Raw genomic sequence first — 17,005 nt, 5'->3', positions numbered from 1 at the left:
GAAGCTGAACGTAGAATATGAGAGCAGTATCTTTTTCTGAATAAGAAATAAAATGTTTAGAATTTGGAATCTGTGCTGAGAATATGGTGCCCTTAAAGTACATACATATAGTACTGTACAGGTGTGCTGAAGGAATGAAGTCACAAGTTACCACACCAGTATGTAACATGCAGTATTTTAACCAGCATCAAACTCAATTTCTAACAGTTATTCCATATAATTGCTGGAAGGCTGTATCAGTCTCCGTTTGGATTCTTGTAATAGATTGATGTTCTCTAGGTCCATAGTAATAAATATATTCTGATATACAAAGACTGCTATTAAAAATGAGCAGAAGTGTAGATTCAGTGGATATTTTATCCCTACCTAAAAACATTTCCAGTAATTTCACATTGTGTCAAATTAAAATTTTCTTTATCTTCAATTGATATCTGTTCTTATACATGCTGGTATATTATTGATCTGTCAAATTGGCCAGATTTTTACCGATGCAGCTCTTTTATAGGTTTTCAGAAAGCATTGTTATGGATTATCATTTAAACTGGGCTGTGTTACAATTCTGTTAAGTGTACCACACAGAATGCTTACATATATCAGCACAGTTCACTGCCAACTCTTGAGATTTGAAAGAAAGGTGTAATTTTTATTTTAATTGCAATTAGCAGGGCAATAACTGACAATGTTCTTTATATTCTTACTTCTAGGGAAGACCTAATCTTAACTGGGCCATCCAGTGCTTCCCTTTCTAAAGTGTGTCCTTATTTCTTTGTATTTATTCCACTATTTTTAAGTTGCTAGCATCCTGTGTTTTGTCTAAATCTGCAACACTTACAGTAGGCTATCTGGATTGGTTTTCATCAGTCCCAAGATTTGTGTATGCTGTATCAACCATTCTTTTGAGTTTTGTTCGATAAAATTTCTAGTAAGGCAATTGTCTTCACATGTTGTGTGCTGTACAAATAGATAGTACCGTGCTGCTCCAAGTAAACGAGTTTTTGTATCATGTATCTCTAAATTTATTAATTTTTCCTAGTAAAAAGTTAGTTTTGAAAGACTAACTATTCACTGTTTGTTTTGGCATTAAATCATATACATTACATCTTTCCTTTTAATTTCTGTTTTCAGGCTTGTATACAGAAAGTGGAAACACAAGACATGCTTGAATTGGAGCAGAAGTTAGTGGATGCTTTAAATTATATTGCTTTCCTGATAGAGTGTGTCAGCTTTTCGCCAGCAGACATTCGACTGAACAAGAATGTTTTCCAGTGGTATGCACGAATGCCAGATATATTTGAAGAGCACAGAAAGATAATTGAGGAGAAAACAGAACAGTTTCAAGATGGTCTTAAGGTTTGTAATGACATTTAAAAAAACTTTTTTGTTACTGATCTAAATAACATCTAAAACACAAAATAATATTGGATGGAATAACCTTTTATTTTCTCATATATCCAAAAATGTGTTCAATATAATTTTTGATAATATTCTTGATATTAACTAATTTTTGTCTGTTTTCCACTCAGTCATATTTCATGCATTGTTAATTTTAAAGTACAAGTCACATCATATTTTGCTTTCTGAAAGCTCTTTGGTTATAGAATTTTCATTGATGTTGATGAAGGCTGTCTATATGAAATAGTAAAATTCAGATAGCCTCTTTAAAGACATGTATATGTCTCAAGAAGATCCTTTGGAGTCAATTGCAATATATGAAATCTATATTAAAGGCCCAAGAAAGTAATAATAATAATAAAGTATTAATTTATGTGTGATTTTGCTGTTAGCATAATGGCAAACATGTTGATTTTATAACATAAATACATCTTAATTCAGGTTTGTTGTTTTTTTTTTTTACATTTTTTTTTCTCTGCTACATTCTTTATTCCATTATATTTACAAGACTCTTATGTTACAGTTTACTACACTATCGAAGTACTAGGTTATGTCCACAAGGGTTGCTAATTATTAGGTTGCTGATGTGTCAGGGTTTCTGCCTGTATAAACATCTGCTTTGGTTTTCCTGTGCTCTCTAGTCTCATCAACATTTTGTCTTAGATAATACGTATTTTGAGATAGTGAGTTCCTGTGTTTATGCAGAATGTTCAAAGAAGGAGCTTCTAAGTTTTTATTATTATTATTACTTTTGTATTACAAATAAAAGTGCAGCATGGGCTGTGTTATATTGGGACAGGTTGTTGCTTTGCGTGGTCTAACGCTTGGTTTCAGACACTGACCACTACTGATACCTGCTGTGATATGTTTGTGGTCAAGTAGTATATATGAGGAAAAAAAATCTGTCCTTGAACTGTCTGGCTATAAGACAAGGTACAGTTATGTCTTACAAAAATGTTAAGCTTTATCTGTCTTTGGATTAAGCTAATCCTATTATTGTATTTCAATCTGTGGTTGTATGGCAAACAGGTATACAGATTGTAAGGTAAATAGGTATACAGGTATTGGACCAGAGAGATTATCACATTACAAAGGAGTAATGAAATAAAGAGCCATGTCCTGGGCTCACTGAAGGATTCCAAGAAGGATGATCTCCAGATAGAGATCCTTCCTCCTTGGGAGTCAGCCCTTAAATGGGGTCTAGGAGGTCTGGTCACTCAGGTGAAATTGCATTCACCTGTGCCCCTGCAGCTGACTCAGCGCTCGCCTCAGGTGTTCAATCAGAGGTTCAGGCCGTGGTTCAACAGTTCCCATACAGTGGGATACTAGTTACTTGAATTTAGCTTTCTGTTATTAGCCTACCAGCTATGTCCATCACAGCTGAAATTTCTGTGTCTGACTGTATCTTATGGCATAGCAAAGGAGAAACCAAAGTCACTTCTGTCATTCAGCCCAATAAGTCACTGCAGCTAATTCTAGGATTCCGGTCAAATTCTGTAATATGAGTGGAACAGATACTAAAAATCTCATATGCAAAGATGCTGGATGTATGCATGTGTGAAGTATCCTAATACAGTGAAGCAGAATTATTTGTTATTCTTCCTTTATACAGATTAACTTTAAGGTGATTTCTTTATTCTCATGCTTCAATTAGATACGGCGTGAACAATTTGTGGAGGACCTGAAAAGCTATTCTAAGCAGGTTGAAGAACTTAGCACATTTGGGGATGTTCAAGAAGTCACCAGATATTTGAAGAAAGCTCAAGCACTAAATACAAAGTTAGATCTTGCTGCTGAAAAGGTACAGGTAGTAGTCTAAAGTGGTCCAATAGTTTGAATTGTAAGGTTTAATGTTTGTGTTGACAGAACCAAGAGTTACATTAGTAATGCAGTTACTGATACATAGCAAAAGCATTCCTTATTCATCTCTGAAACATTGTACACAATTTACAATTTAAACAAAATTTACTGTACATAATTAATTGTTGCTATATGATCTTAACAGAATAAAGGAAAAGTGGATTAAGTTTGTGTAGGTTTGCATAGATCTGTATTCTGTAAAGTGTAATTTCTGATGCTCATGGTTACCTCCTGTCTGTTACCACCTCTGTACTGATGTGAATTATAGAGCAATGTCTAGGTACTGTTTTAAACTTCTGGCTGTACTCCTCTATTGATAAGCATAAATGTTGAGCTCTCAGTGTTAAGGATTGCTTTAACTGCAGTCATTGGCATCAGTTGTATAATTGACTAGTTCAGTAACTCAAAACTTAGTTTGAAGCTTGTTGAAGACACTAGAAAACCTCTCTAATACCCGTGGTAAGGGCTTGATAGCATGTAGAGCTTGGTTTATATTTCATACTTCTATTCTATACTCAACAGATCGATCAATTTAATGCAGAAGAAGAGGCCTTTGGATGGCCGGTATCTCAGTACCCTCAGCACAGAACAATCCGGAATGTTCTTGCTCCTTATCTACGTCTCTATGAAATGACTGTTGAATTCAACAGAAAACACGAAAACTGGACAGAGGGGTCATTTATGGAAGTGGATCCAGACAAAGTAGAGGGAGATGTAGGAAACTGCTGGCACGGATTGTATAAGCTAGAAAAAACTTTCCAGAATTCTCCAAGTGCTTTAGCACTAACGCGGCAGGTTAAATCAAAAGTAGAGGAATTCAAAGGCCACATTCCTCTAATTCAGGTGATTTGCAATCCTGGCTTGCAGGAAAGGCACTGGGAAGAAATGTCAACTATTGCTGGTTTCCCTCTATCTCCTTCTGAAGACTCAAATCTTTTGTCTTACATTAATTTGCACCTTGAACCATTCCTAGAACAATTTGAAACGATCAGTGAAACAGCTAGCAAAGAATATTCACTTGAGAAAGCTTTAACAAAAATGATTTCTGAATGGGATCAAATGGAGTTCACTCTTCTTGCCTACAGAGAAACAGGAACCCATATTTTGTCATCTGTAGATGATATTCAGTTGTTACTGGACGATCACATTGTCAAAACTCAGACTATGAGAGGCTCTCAATTCATTAAGCATTATGAGAAGAGGATAAGGTAAGCTTTCTGTTTAGTTTTCCAATGGAAAGTCACCAAGTGATTTTACCTATAAGAAATGATATATTCTGGTTAATTAAGTGTATAGAACCGTCATTCGTTTTTGTCCTTCTTAAGCAGTGAATTAGTCTCATCTTCAAGAGCTAAGGCTTTTGGCTATGTCAAAGAAAGCATTATTTACTTTTAAGCACGATTTTTACTTCTAATTAAAAGCGCTAATGCTTTGGAGAGGCCACAAAACGGATTTGACATGCTCTGGTACTGAAGGTAGCAGATACTGTAACATTGCTTTTGTTTAACCAAGTAGTGTGTATTTGAGTTAAAGAAGGAAAGATTGTGAACAACAAACATCTAGATTAACCTTTCTACATAAATTTTAAAGCTGCTGAATCTTTTAGCTGTTCATTAAAATGCTAATTAAAAATGTTAGCCTTTTTTAAGGGAGATCCAGGAAAATTAAAACAAGACATTCTAGGGAAGGAATGAAGATATTCTTTATTCTAATGCAGAAACTTGGAAGTCCAGAACTTAGCTTAATGTGTTAAAAATCCTGTACTTTTATCTCTGAGCCCTGTTTTTAATGTGATTTTTGTCTTCAATAAATTCTTTACTTGCTTCATAAATTTCTCAAACAGCCATACTGTGGAAGAATAAGATTGTTCATCTAAAGTTTGGCTATAATTATGTAGCTCTGTAAGTACTTCCCAACTCCCATTAGCATCCAAAAAAGCAATTTCTGATTTCAGCACATAATAAAGACGTACGCATACTTATACATATATACACATACATTCCGATAAGTACTAATTCTCTTATTACTACTGCACTATAGTATAAAGTATATAGTGAATAGTTCCTTACTAATGTAAAAAGGTTGTCTTTGCCAATTTAACTATAAACTATGTTTAGGAAAAGAGTAAACACACTATGGTAGTTTCATCCAAGTTTTGATGATCTTTTTCTATATTTAATTTTTTAAAGTTTCTTTTTTTTAATTGGTGGCATTTGTGATAGTACAAAGTATAACAGTAACTTCTGTATTTGAGATCTAGGTGATTATACCTAGAAATAGTTGCTTTCTCAATAGCCCAAAAAGCATGTAGAACTCTGGATTCCTGCCTGAGAGTTTTCCAAATTCCTTGGTTACAATTTTGGTATAACAAAACTAACTTTTCTCTTGGAAAGTTGCATTTTTCTCTGCCTTTGGTAAAAAGAAGATCACTATATATGATATACAAATGAAAATATGAAAGGTGAAAGAAGGACTTTGGGTATGGATAAGATATATATATATGGATATATATATGGATAAGATATATATAACCAAGAGCAAGAATAGCTCTTGGTTAGAATCTATAGCAGGTAAATGGGTGAATTAAGAAGTATATTTTCACCATTTTACTGAATTCTGTGCAGCCCATGTATGATTCTCTTGTTGAGAAAATTATTGTATTGTTTTGTACGATGCATATTTCAAAAGCATGCACTTTTAAAATATTTCTATCTGCACTGCCTAGTGATATGAGAATTACAAAATGATGCTCTGTTTTAACAAAGAATTCTTTCAAATTGTTTGTGTCAGTGAATTAGAAATACTAGAGACATCGGAGAATGGATAATACCGAGTCTGTGATACTGGTGAGATAGTGAAAATTATCAAATTTTATCAGATTTTAAATAGTGCTGAAAAAAATGAGAAGACTCAGAGAAATGATAGGTTAAATGACTGAAGGTGGGATAACTGTTGAATAATAAAATTGTGTACGTATATTGATGTGCAATAATATTGATGGAGTCTTTATCAACGAAAGTTCAATGTACACATTGTGAATTTGAATTCAGAAATAATAAGTGATGCTTTAAGTGCCTTATATTGGCTATTTATTACTTGAATTCTTTTAATTAAGACTAAATGCCTTTCTAGGACAATATCTGCACATTTATGGCTTAATTTTCAAGCTTATGGTTACTTTCATGGCATTCTTTTGCACCTAGCACACAATTAGACATAGTAATCTGGGCTTTTGTGTATGCCAATAACCTGACTAAATACTCAGTTTCTATAAATTGAACTGAACTTGTCCATACATACTATGTTCTAAAGTGCATGCTGTTTATTTGCTGATAGTGTTAGTCTTCTTATTAGATTAATTTAGTCTATGAAATCCTACAATCAATCTTACAAAAAAATACATAGTTTAAACACACACAGATGATTCTGTTGCTGAAACAACTGTGGACTTTGTTATGCAGGAAACCAGGCTAGATGAATATGATATTTCATTGCAGTATTAAAACTTAGGCCTGCTGAATATGCAAGTTGCCAAAAAGGTCTTAGCAGCATGGGAGGAATGTTCTGGTAGCATCAATTCATGCATTTGAACTAATATTTTTTCACAGGGAATGGGAAGGAAAGCTGTTGTTACTGCAGGAGATCCTGGATGAATGGCTGAAGGTTCAAGCTACTTGGCTTTACTTGGAGCCAATTTTCAGTTCTCCTGACATCATGGCTCAGATGCCTGAGGAAAGCAGACAATTCAGTACTGTTTTTAAAACATGGAAAGACTTGATGAAATCAGTTTTTCAGGTCAGTGTCAATGTCTTAAGAACATGGGTTGAATCTACACTATGTACTAGAAAATTGCTTCTGATAGCACGGTAATCAGTTTTCTGTTTCTTCTTAGCCCCATTTCTTAGATTCTTTTAAAAATAATTTTGTAGAATTGTTTCATATTGAATCATAGAAGCACTGCTTGGGAGGGATCACTGGGGTTCAGCCTGTCTAACTTCTGGCTCAAAGTGGAATGCTTGCCAGCACTAGATCAAGCCAGCCACAGCTTTGTTTTGCCGTGTTATGGAAACTTCGAAGGACAAGGATTCTTTGGAGGTTACCTCCAGAGACTTTGATGTTGTACTTTGTAATGTCTAAGCTGAACGTCCTAAGCAAATATCTGTGCCTGTTGTTCCTTGTCCAGTTGGCACTATGGAGAAGAGGTTCGGTCTGTTGTATTTCCAGTTTGTTGGTTGCTGTTTTATTTTTCATTCTGTTTTGTTCTTTGATTGTGCTTCAAGTAGTTCCTGGCTTCAGTTAAATTTAACATGAATTTTCTCCTCACCCTTTCTTTCCTGCTGTGTGTACACTCTTCTCCCTCAGCTGTGCCCCTCATGCTCTTTTTCCCTTCTTCTAATGTAGAAGAAAAATCAGAAACTTATCAAGATGATGTGAAATCAGCAGTATTTATTCTAGGGAAGAATCAGATAAAAAGAGTAATAATAAAAAGGCAAGAATTTCAGAGCTGTGTTGAGCAATATGTTTTTAAATGTTGTGTCTGCTGCAGTATCTCTTCTAAGAAAATCTTCTAATTTAAATACTTGGTGCTAATCAGTTGTGAATTATTTTTGAATATGATATATCTTATCACTGGTAGAAAACAGAGTTATTTTTTGTTTGTGCAGGAAATTATAAATGCCAAAAGAGGAATGAACCAAAGCTCATTTTCTCTAAACAAGTAGACCTTGTGCTCCAGAAGATGGCGCTCTACTTCCACAAATACACTGTTTCCATTTTCTATCTTGAGCATTGTTCCTCGGTCAATATGAATGGTCTTTCTTTAATAAGGCAAACTCGAGTCTGCTTTTTGTTGCATTTAAATGCTGTATAATAAAGTTGTTGTGAGAGGAATCAAAATGCTTCCTTCATTTCCTTAGCTTTCCCTCACCAACTTGAGTAATCATTTATTATCAATTCATTAACAATACTGAATTTAAGTAAAGCACATTAATGAGGGTTAAAGGATTTATTTTCCGCTTGTCTTAAATTAAAAAAATAAAAAATGAACACCCAAAAACTAGAATACAGAAGCATTTCTATGTCTTTTGAGGAAGAAAGAAAAGAAGAAGAAAAAGAAATCCAAGGCTGCAACCTGTGATGCGTTAGAAATGATATTTGAAAACTAGAGTTAGTAATGTCCTTTTAGCAGGGTATTATAAACATGCTAAGAAAGGAAACAATACCATTCTCTGTTGCACTGGTTATGCATTACAAAGTGTTTTATAAAACAGATGATTAACTGCATTTGCATGCTGACAGATTAATTATCTACGTATAGGTGAAAAATGTAAGTACTCAATTTACTTCATTCTGTTTTGGTATGATGCAAGAGGGAAGTAACAGAAGGTAAATGTATTTCATGTACAAGAGAATGCCGCTTATTATGTTAGAGGGGCACAACCTATGAGGATTAATTAGATAAGCATACAGTTATGTTTTTTGTTGTTCTTGTTTATTTGTTTTTGGTAGATTAGAAGCATATTTGCATCATGAGCAGGCAATCGAACCAAAGCTAAGTGCAAACTGCAAATCATTTCAATACGTTATGAGTTTTTGAACTGAAGCTGAGTTTGCAATTTGTTATTGAATACTCCAAACTGAAGCCAAACAGCAGTCAGGATGCTAGATCAAATGTGTGTTGTTGCTCTATAAGGAATTCGTTTCTCATAGATACGTTCTGGGCTTTGCACAGCAGTCTTGTCTCTCTTCATCTGTCACTGCAGCATGACCAACCCTTCTGTCCTGTGATATTGTGTAATTCTGCAAACCCCATCAGGAACTTTTTTTGAATGAGACATTCTGTTTTGCGACAAAACTGCTCTTACTGGAAATAGTTTGGCTACATCTTTGATTTTTACTCTCACTGCTGGAGTATTCTACAGCCAGAAGTTCTTACATGTCCTCAATAGATTGATTAGCCTGAAATAGTTCCTACTGCTTTCTTTGGTGTTTGTCATTGCTTAGTTACTTGTGTACTTATATTTTTTTCCACTTTAATCCTGGTCATGTGTAGTATGTAGTGCTCTTACAGGTACAGACTCACTGGACAGAACGCACACTAACATTTCTGGTTGTCTCTGTTTCCTTCTCTTCTGTGGCCTCAATCAAATTCCAGGGAAACACGGGTGGCAAAGGAAAAGCCATTGAAGTGTGTTCCAAGACTAATCACTTTGCTTTCCCTTCCTGGGATTTTGTAGAACTTTATGTGTTGTAACAAGAGTAAGCTTGAATCAATTGAATGGTTAGCAAATCAGGTAATGTACCAGTATGGGCCTGAACAGCACAGTGCTAGAATAAATTCAGTCATACATAAACTCAAGCTCACACAGGATCTAAGTAGAAGCATTTGTTTAACTTGACTTCCACTGTCATAAATCTGCAAATCGGGATTTCCTTCTTGGAAATGTCTCTCATTTTGCCACAGAAATCCCATACTTGGTGAATGGCTTCAAAAAGTTAATGGAAATTAGGCTATACACTGGTCACAAGAGATATTAAATGCCAGAGTTAGATGTTCAGACAACTGTATTTCTTTCAGGCTTGCTTTTTAGCTTGATAATCTTAAGGTCTTTTGCAAAAAACTTTTTTTTTTTTTTTTTATTTGTATTAATTGAAACAACTTCCAACTCATGCAGTAGGTTTTTTTTTAAGCACTGAGGTTCTTTTCACTGAAGGTGTTAATTTGAAAAGCAGTAGAGCAGAAGCTAAGAGATATATGTTGTTATCTACTCAGTGTAAGAATATAAGAAACTGTTTATCAAGCAGTGTATCTTAGCATGTGTTATTCAGGTGCTATCATAAAAGGAAATAAAAATATAATTTGTGATACTTCTAAAGAATCTAACTTTTCATATTAGCAGAAATCTTCAAAGATGTCTCTAGCTTGTGAATGTTTTTTTCAGAGCATATGACTAATTAATGTTGGTACTGAAGATTTACAGATGGTAGCAGTTCTCCCTACTTGCAATTTTGCCATCTCAAATCAGGATCTTGTGCATAGAAGTATTTTATATGAGAAAAGAGATCATTTTTTTTACACTGAAATTTGATAGATTACCAGATAAAGTGTGTGTCACTATTGTTGCCATAAAAATATACTTAAAAATTCATCAGAATCTTTTGCTGGTTCTTTTTGCTTAATTATATGGGTATGATTATGGGGTAGATTGCTGTTGCTCCAACAAAATGACAGGAATCACTCTGATGAATTGATTCTCTTTTGAAAATTATTTTCAGAGATAGTAAATGTAGTTTAATGCTGACTGCCTTAACTATTTTTCTAGTGAAGCCAGAAACTGAAGATTATAAATTATAATTCTAGCAATTACCGAGTAAAGAAAAGTATGAAATAAAGATAAATTTTGCTCAAGACGTTTTGTACAGCGTTGAGTGAGTAGACATTAATGTTTTTATCTGGTTTAATTTATTTTTCAGGACAAACATGTGCTGGCCGTGGTAACAATAGACAAGATGTTGGAAAAACTGAGGAAGTGCAATGAATTTCTGGAGATAATTCTCAAGGGACTTAATGAATACCTAGAGAAGAAGCGCCTGTTTTTCCCCAGATTCTTTTTTTTATCTAATGATGAACTCCTTGAGATTCTTTCAGAGACCAAAGATCCTACCCGGTACAGTAGTATTTAAGAGATGCATTTGTGACTCCTTGTGTATGCAGACAGGCTTATCATATTGTTTCTCTATAACTTTTTTTTTCCCCACTGACAACTATGGTATTAATGTACTAGGTTGGATTTTCTATTAGGCAAATGCAGAGTGATTTTTAATGCAAGGAATTGAATTCATCTTTATTTTCTAAACTAGTAACCTTTCTGTACAGTTTTTCAGAAAATTCAGGAGTCCAATTAGTAATTCATAGTGAAATTAACTTACTGTGTTGTTTTTTTTTTCCCAGTGGAAAATTGAACATCAGGTAGGATTCATACACTGCAGTTTTATTCCCAGAGTTCAGACCTGATAGCGTCCAGTGCAAGGCCATGCAAGGATAAGAATTAAAACAATAAACAGCCTTGTCATCACTAAGAAATATTGATGCAGTGCAATGAATAGGATTGTTTTACTTAAATTCAGTAATGTGAATTTATACTTTCTGTGAGAAAGTATAAATAATGAATCTTTATGTACTTTAGGTGGATTAGCTCTTAAAGAAAGGATTCCTATTTGTCTTTTTTAGCTTATATATTATAGAAAACATAAGTAATGTTTTACATGTTTAATTTGTCCTCACAAGATCATGCAGTAGGCATCTTGTAGGTGTAATACAAAAGAATTATTGTTGAGGATAATAATTTTTATTAATAAACTTAAAACAATCTTTAATTTCTTCAGAAGTATTTTTGAGAAGTTAGATCTACTCTTCTAAGATTGGAAAGGAAACAATGTTAGAAGCTGTTTAATACTACTTTTGCCTTCTAGAGTACAACCTCACCTGAAAAAGTGTTTTGAAGGAATTGCAAGAGTAGAGTTTACTGATGTGTTAGATATTACACACATTAAAAGTAGTGAAGGAGAGACTGTGGAACTCACGCAGACCATTTCAACTTCTGAAGCTAGAGGTCAAGTTGAAAGATGGCTCGTTGAACTGGAGGCGGCTATGCTGAACTCTGTCCACAAGGTAACAAATCATAATGCTTTTATTTTTATTCTCTGAAGCATGAAAAAAATAGTAAGGTGATTGATGTGTAGCTGTTTAAAGATTAAAAGTACTTAGTGGTGGCAGTTGTGTGCTGGATCCAACACAAAAACAGCTTTGTTTAGGACGTGAGAAAATGGCTCATAGAATGCAAGGAAACAGCCTCAAGTTGTGCCAGAGTAGGATTGGATTGGATATCAGGAAGAATTTCTTCGTGGAAAGAGTGGTAATGCATTGGAATAGGCTGCTCAGGACAGTGATGTAGTCTGCATCCCTGGAAGCATTTAAGAAATGTGTCTGTGGTGCTGAGGGATGTGGTTTAGCGATGGACTTGGTAGTTTGATAGGTGATTGAACTTGATCTGGTAGATCTTCTCCAAATTAAATGTGGTATTTTGTCCTGGTGTTGGAGTGTTGGGAGGCGTAAGCAGTAAAGTTGGAAACTCATGTTTAAAGTTAAGCAAATATCAAGTAGTCTGTTGAATTAAGGCGTTTAAGCATAATATATTCTGGAGGCAGAAAACCACCTTGATTACATGTCACCTCAACTGCAATTTGATTTGTCCTTTATCAGTGATTATAAGTAATACTTCCAAGTATTAATGTATTTAGGCATATTTGCATTCGATATTTGTGGTCCTCATTTCCAAATGAAGTTATTTATTCATTCCTTAGGCCGTTGTCATTCAGCCCTGATTTCTTCAGTTAACATTCATGTATACTGGAATCATTTTTTATTCTTTGCACAGCATGAGCATTAAAACAACGAATTCAGTCTATTAAGGTCATACCTTTTTTTTTTTTTTTTTTAAATCTGATATCAGTTTTCTGGATATAGTGCTCCAAATTTCTTAAAAATGAAAAGCGCTTGACCCAAGGATTATTTTGTCAGAGATTGTTCTACACTTGGTGTGGTATTAAAGGACAAGTTTCAAATGAAAGTATGCCTTTATTTTTTAATATTCCTTTTAACATTCCTCTTAATTTTGGCTACCTTAATCAAGATTCTTAACGCTTTTCGGATTGTATTATTCTACTATTCACTGGATCACATCATCTTGTCATATATTTAGCTATCACTGTCATTTTCTTTGTTCCTCTTCAATGTCAAGTTAGGTAATCAAAAGTACACACTTCTGACACTGTTGTACAGTATGGCAGTTTAATTGTACTAATGGCACATCAGGAAATAAAAGTGAATAAATTCACCTGCTTGGTGTATATCAGACATGGGAAAACTGACCTGTATAAATAAGAAATCCAAGTAGTGTTACACTGAGTTTCTGAGGAGACATCTAAATTTACTGTAGCTTTTGCCTTATTCTTACTTAGTTTTGTTAATGGGAGGAAGAAAAAAATATGAAACAGTTCGTAGGGACTGAAAGATTTTCCCAAGTTTTAATTTCATTGGGATTATCCTTGAGTGGTGTAATAATCAGATTCATCATTCTGTTATTAGAAAATGTATATGAAGTTAGATATAAGTTTAAATAATATGAACTGCAAAGTTAAAAGCTCTGAATTTATAGCAGAATGACTGGATTTTAGAAAGAATTTTCAGTTTGGGTTGTTGGTTTTAACTAAACTGTATTTGCACTTCTTTTCTAGTTTCACTATAGGTGGAGGTAGAAAATTTTATGTTTCTGGTGGCCTGAATCATATTAGAATGTGTTGTGAAATTAGTGCTCAGAAACTTTTGTGATCAGTTGGTTCACGTTATTACATTTTCATTTTTTTAAATCTTGGAGAGATTTTCTTGCAGAATGTCAGCATCGTGGAGTTAAAGTTGAGGTTGATTTATTTTTGATTCTTAGTATTGCAACCTAACCTAAATTTGTTCTGAAGCTAAACATTACTTATTTTCATATGTGGCTACCTACCACATGCTTCTATCCCATATAGGTTATTCAGGACGCAATTGAAGCTTATCCCAAAACTCCACGTGTTGATTGGGTACGAGAGTGGCCTGGACAAACAGTTCTTTGTGTATCCCAAACTTTTTGGACGATGCAGGTAGAAATGGCTATTAGAAATGGCCAGAAGGTAAGAATATTTATTGTATGTTTAAATTTTGGCAAATGGATGTAATGCAGTGATAAATCCAACCTTTGATTTAATCTTTTTGAATGAGTAGCTGCTCAGTGAAATAATTAAACTTTTAAATAACTACTTTAAAGGTATACTTGAGCTATGATTCTTGAAGACTTTGAAGTTAATATTTTCTTTTGAATGTAGGCATGCTTTGGCACAATGTCAGAATACATTCATTGTAGCTTAACATGTATATTATATGTTTCTGTGCAAACTGGTCATTGTCGTATTCAGATACTATTAACTAGCATAGATTCTCTGTTTGGCTTAGCTTAGCTTTCTAAACGTTTAGTACTTTACATAAATACGGGCTAGGCCTAGCAGAAGGATAAGTACCATCTTCATTCTTATCAAACAATGAATGCATGATTGGTACAGAACATATTATCTATTAGCTAGGTAGCGAGAAGAAAGGTACATAAGGCATTGAATTAAGATTCAGGATATGTTTTGCAAAAACTTTCTTCTGTTTTATCAGTGAGCATTGCGCTTACCTGTTGTATTTTGAAATTGTTACTGGATATGCGTTATAATCTGAGGCAACTAGATCTTCATTCTCTGACATTAGGACAGAAAGGGGCACTGGCATTTACATAAAATTGTATGTTTTTGACACTTCATTATACTTTCTCATACCAATTTTTGCAGTGAGATGGTATCAACTGGAGAAACTTCTGCAGTATTTGTGTTCTGGGGTTCTTTCTGTTCATATATATCTGAGCTATAACACAAACACGAACTTAAATCTACTCTTTAATCTATATATGGAGGAGTATTTCAGGGCCATATAACACTTGCTGCTTATTCACAAGTGGAAGCCATGGCTTCTGGTAATAGTGGGAATTTCAAGAAGCTTTCCTTGTCTGATAGACAAGCAAAAAAAAAGGCTTCTGGGTGGACAGAACTAAAGGAAGAAGAGAACAGTATTTCTAATACAAGGAATAAGTTGCAATGGACTGGAAGATTTAAAAAGATTTAAAAAGATTTTGTTTTTCTAGTAGCAAAGGAGATCCTCAGTTCTCTTGGGAAAGGAAGAAGGCTTCTACATACTGCACCATTTATCCTCCCTTGGTGAAATTCTTTCAGGAAAGAGAAACAGAAATTCTAACCTTAGAGATTTTAGATTCTAAGATAATAAAACCCAGCATCATCTTAATGAGGTTGTTAGTGAATAAAAGTAGAAAGTTAAACAATGATTAAATTGATTTGGTTTTGGGAATGTTTGTTACAGAATTCTGAGCCTAGACAAGGCTCTTTTGTATATGTTATGTATATGTATATGTTGTATATATTATGTATATATATATACATATATATATAATATATGTACATATATTATATATATGTATATGTTGTATATGTATATGTTAAGTCATTTCCATACCTGGATGTTAAGGGAAACTTGTCATTTCTGTAGCCTTTAATCAAATTCTTTTGTACTGGTAGTTCTGCTCGTCTGGCCTGAGCCCAAGAATCTTCATTTTGCTGGGGAAAGAGATTTGTATTTAGTGAAGGACTAGGAAGAGGTTTGCATCTCCTAACAGTCTGTCCCAAATATTTGACAAGGAGAACTCTCAGTCTCAGAACATTCAATATTCTTTATCTGTACCATTTCTATTTTGTACTAAAGCATAAGAAACATGACAGAGAGTCAGTGACCACATGAGAGGCCAGAAATAATGCATTTGGCATGAAGCTGCAGTTTTATCCTGGGCACATACCTACAGCATCATATTTTGCTGACGTCAAAGACACTCTGTGCACACAGTGACAAAAAAACCTTCTTTTTTAACAGATCTTCAGTGTTTTCTGGGACAAGATACCAGTCTCATTTAAGTCACTTATTATGAAACACTTCTTTACAGAAAGGGTTGTTAAGAATAGACCCCCCAGGGAGGTGGTTGAGTCACCATCCCTGGATGTGTTTAAAAAACTGTTTGGATGTGGTGCTCAGGGCCATGATTTAGCAGAGGGTTGTTAGAGTTAGGGTAGTATGGTTAGGTCCTGGTTGGACCTGATGATCTTTAACATCTTTGAGATCTTTTCCAACCTGAGTGATTCTATGATTAAAAATTTATTCACATATGCATGTGTATACACACATGCTTCTTTCAAACATTTTTTAGTTAAGTGTTTACAACAGATAACTGTATAAAGGTACAAGATTTTTCTTAAAACAAATAGTGAAGTCAGGTGTACAGACACAAAAGCGTTTCATAAATTTACCGAGTAATATTATGTGGACCACTTTCATTTTCAGTCAATTATATAGTCAGAAGTGCAGTAGTAAGGAGGGATATGGAAATGGGAGATGAGAACATACTAATATCTAGGTTTTTACAAGTTTGCTTGGTGAAAGCTTGGAAAGCTTGGTGGTAAGCAAAGGGGCTTTTATCCCTGACTTGAGTGACATATTTTGGATGCTGTCCTGGTTGGAACTTTTGAAGCAACTCATGAAATTGAAGATTTTGAACTCTGTTTGCTCCTTTTTTGTTCATAAATAAAAAATAAGTAATTCTAAGTGGATGATTTAATCAAGCTTAATGTTTGGGAAATAAGTAGTTGGAATGAAAGATGTCAAAGTAAGAAAAATCCATTGGTGGTTACCACTGCCAGAGTATGCAAAGATGAACAGCATTCTGTTCTGATGAACAGTGTGGAGAAAAATCTAAAACAGATGTAGGTAAGTTTTTTCTCCAGACAGATAGCAGTAACTTCTGACTTTTATGTAAGGATTCAGAGCATTCAAGCTTACCGTGGAAGTTCAGTGAATGCTGCTTCCTAAAAGAGCATGCATTTGAGTGCAAAAGATGTGGATGTCTAAGTGGCAAACTCTAACAATTTCCAGGTTCCCATGTCTTTCTTTTTCATTTCAGTTTAGCGATGCACTTATCAGTATTGATAGAAGTGCTTTACTTAAATTGGGCCTTTTCTATTTACCACGACCTGTGAGCATGAAAATGATTAACTGAAC

General features: G+C 34.3%; 1 protein-coding gene across 2 annotated transcripts in view; it reads left to right on the top strand.

Annotated features, from left to right (window-relative positions):
- The window catches only part of DNAH7 (dynein axonemal heavy chain 7), a 104,233-nt gene that overhangs the window by 19,789 nt on the left and 67,439 nt on the right, over nt 1-17,005 (top strand). For both annotated transcript variants that reach the window (XM_003641574.6, XM_040703590.1), the window contains 7 exons: nt 1,126-1,350; nt 3,047-3,193; nt 3,775-4,460; nt 6,861-7,047; nt 10,726-10,919; nt 11,725-11,923; nt 13,843-13,983. In XM_003641574.6, the coding sequence (XP_003641622.2) occupies nt 1,126-1,350; nt 3,047-3,193; nt 3,775-4,460; nt 6,861-7,047; nt 10,726-10,919; nt 11,725-11,923; nt 13,843-13,983 (1,779 nt within the window). The remainder of the gene's footprint in view (nt 1-1,125; nt 1,351-3,046; nt 3,194-3,774; nt 4,461-6,860; nt 7,048-10,725; nt 10,920-11,724; nt 11,924-13,842; nt 13,984-17,005) is intronic.

The sequence above is a fragment of the Gallus gallus genome, chromosome 7, assembly GCF_016699485.2.
Source record: "Gallus gallus isolate bGalGal1 chromosome 7, bGalGal1.mat.broiler.GRCg7b, whole genome shotgun sequence".
Taxonomy (NCBI): domain Eukaryota; kingdom Metazoa; phylum Chordata; class Aves; order Galliformes; family Phasianidae; genus Gallus; species Gallus gallus.
Note: the sequence above shows the minus strand (reverse complement) of the source record. Positions and strands in the feature narration are given on the sequence as shown.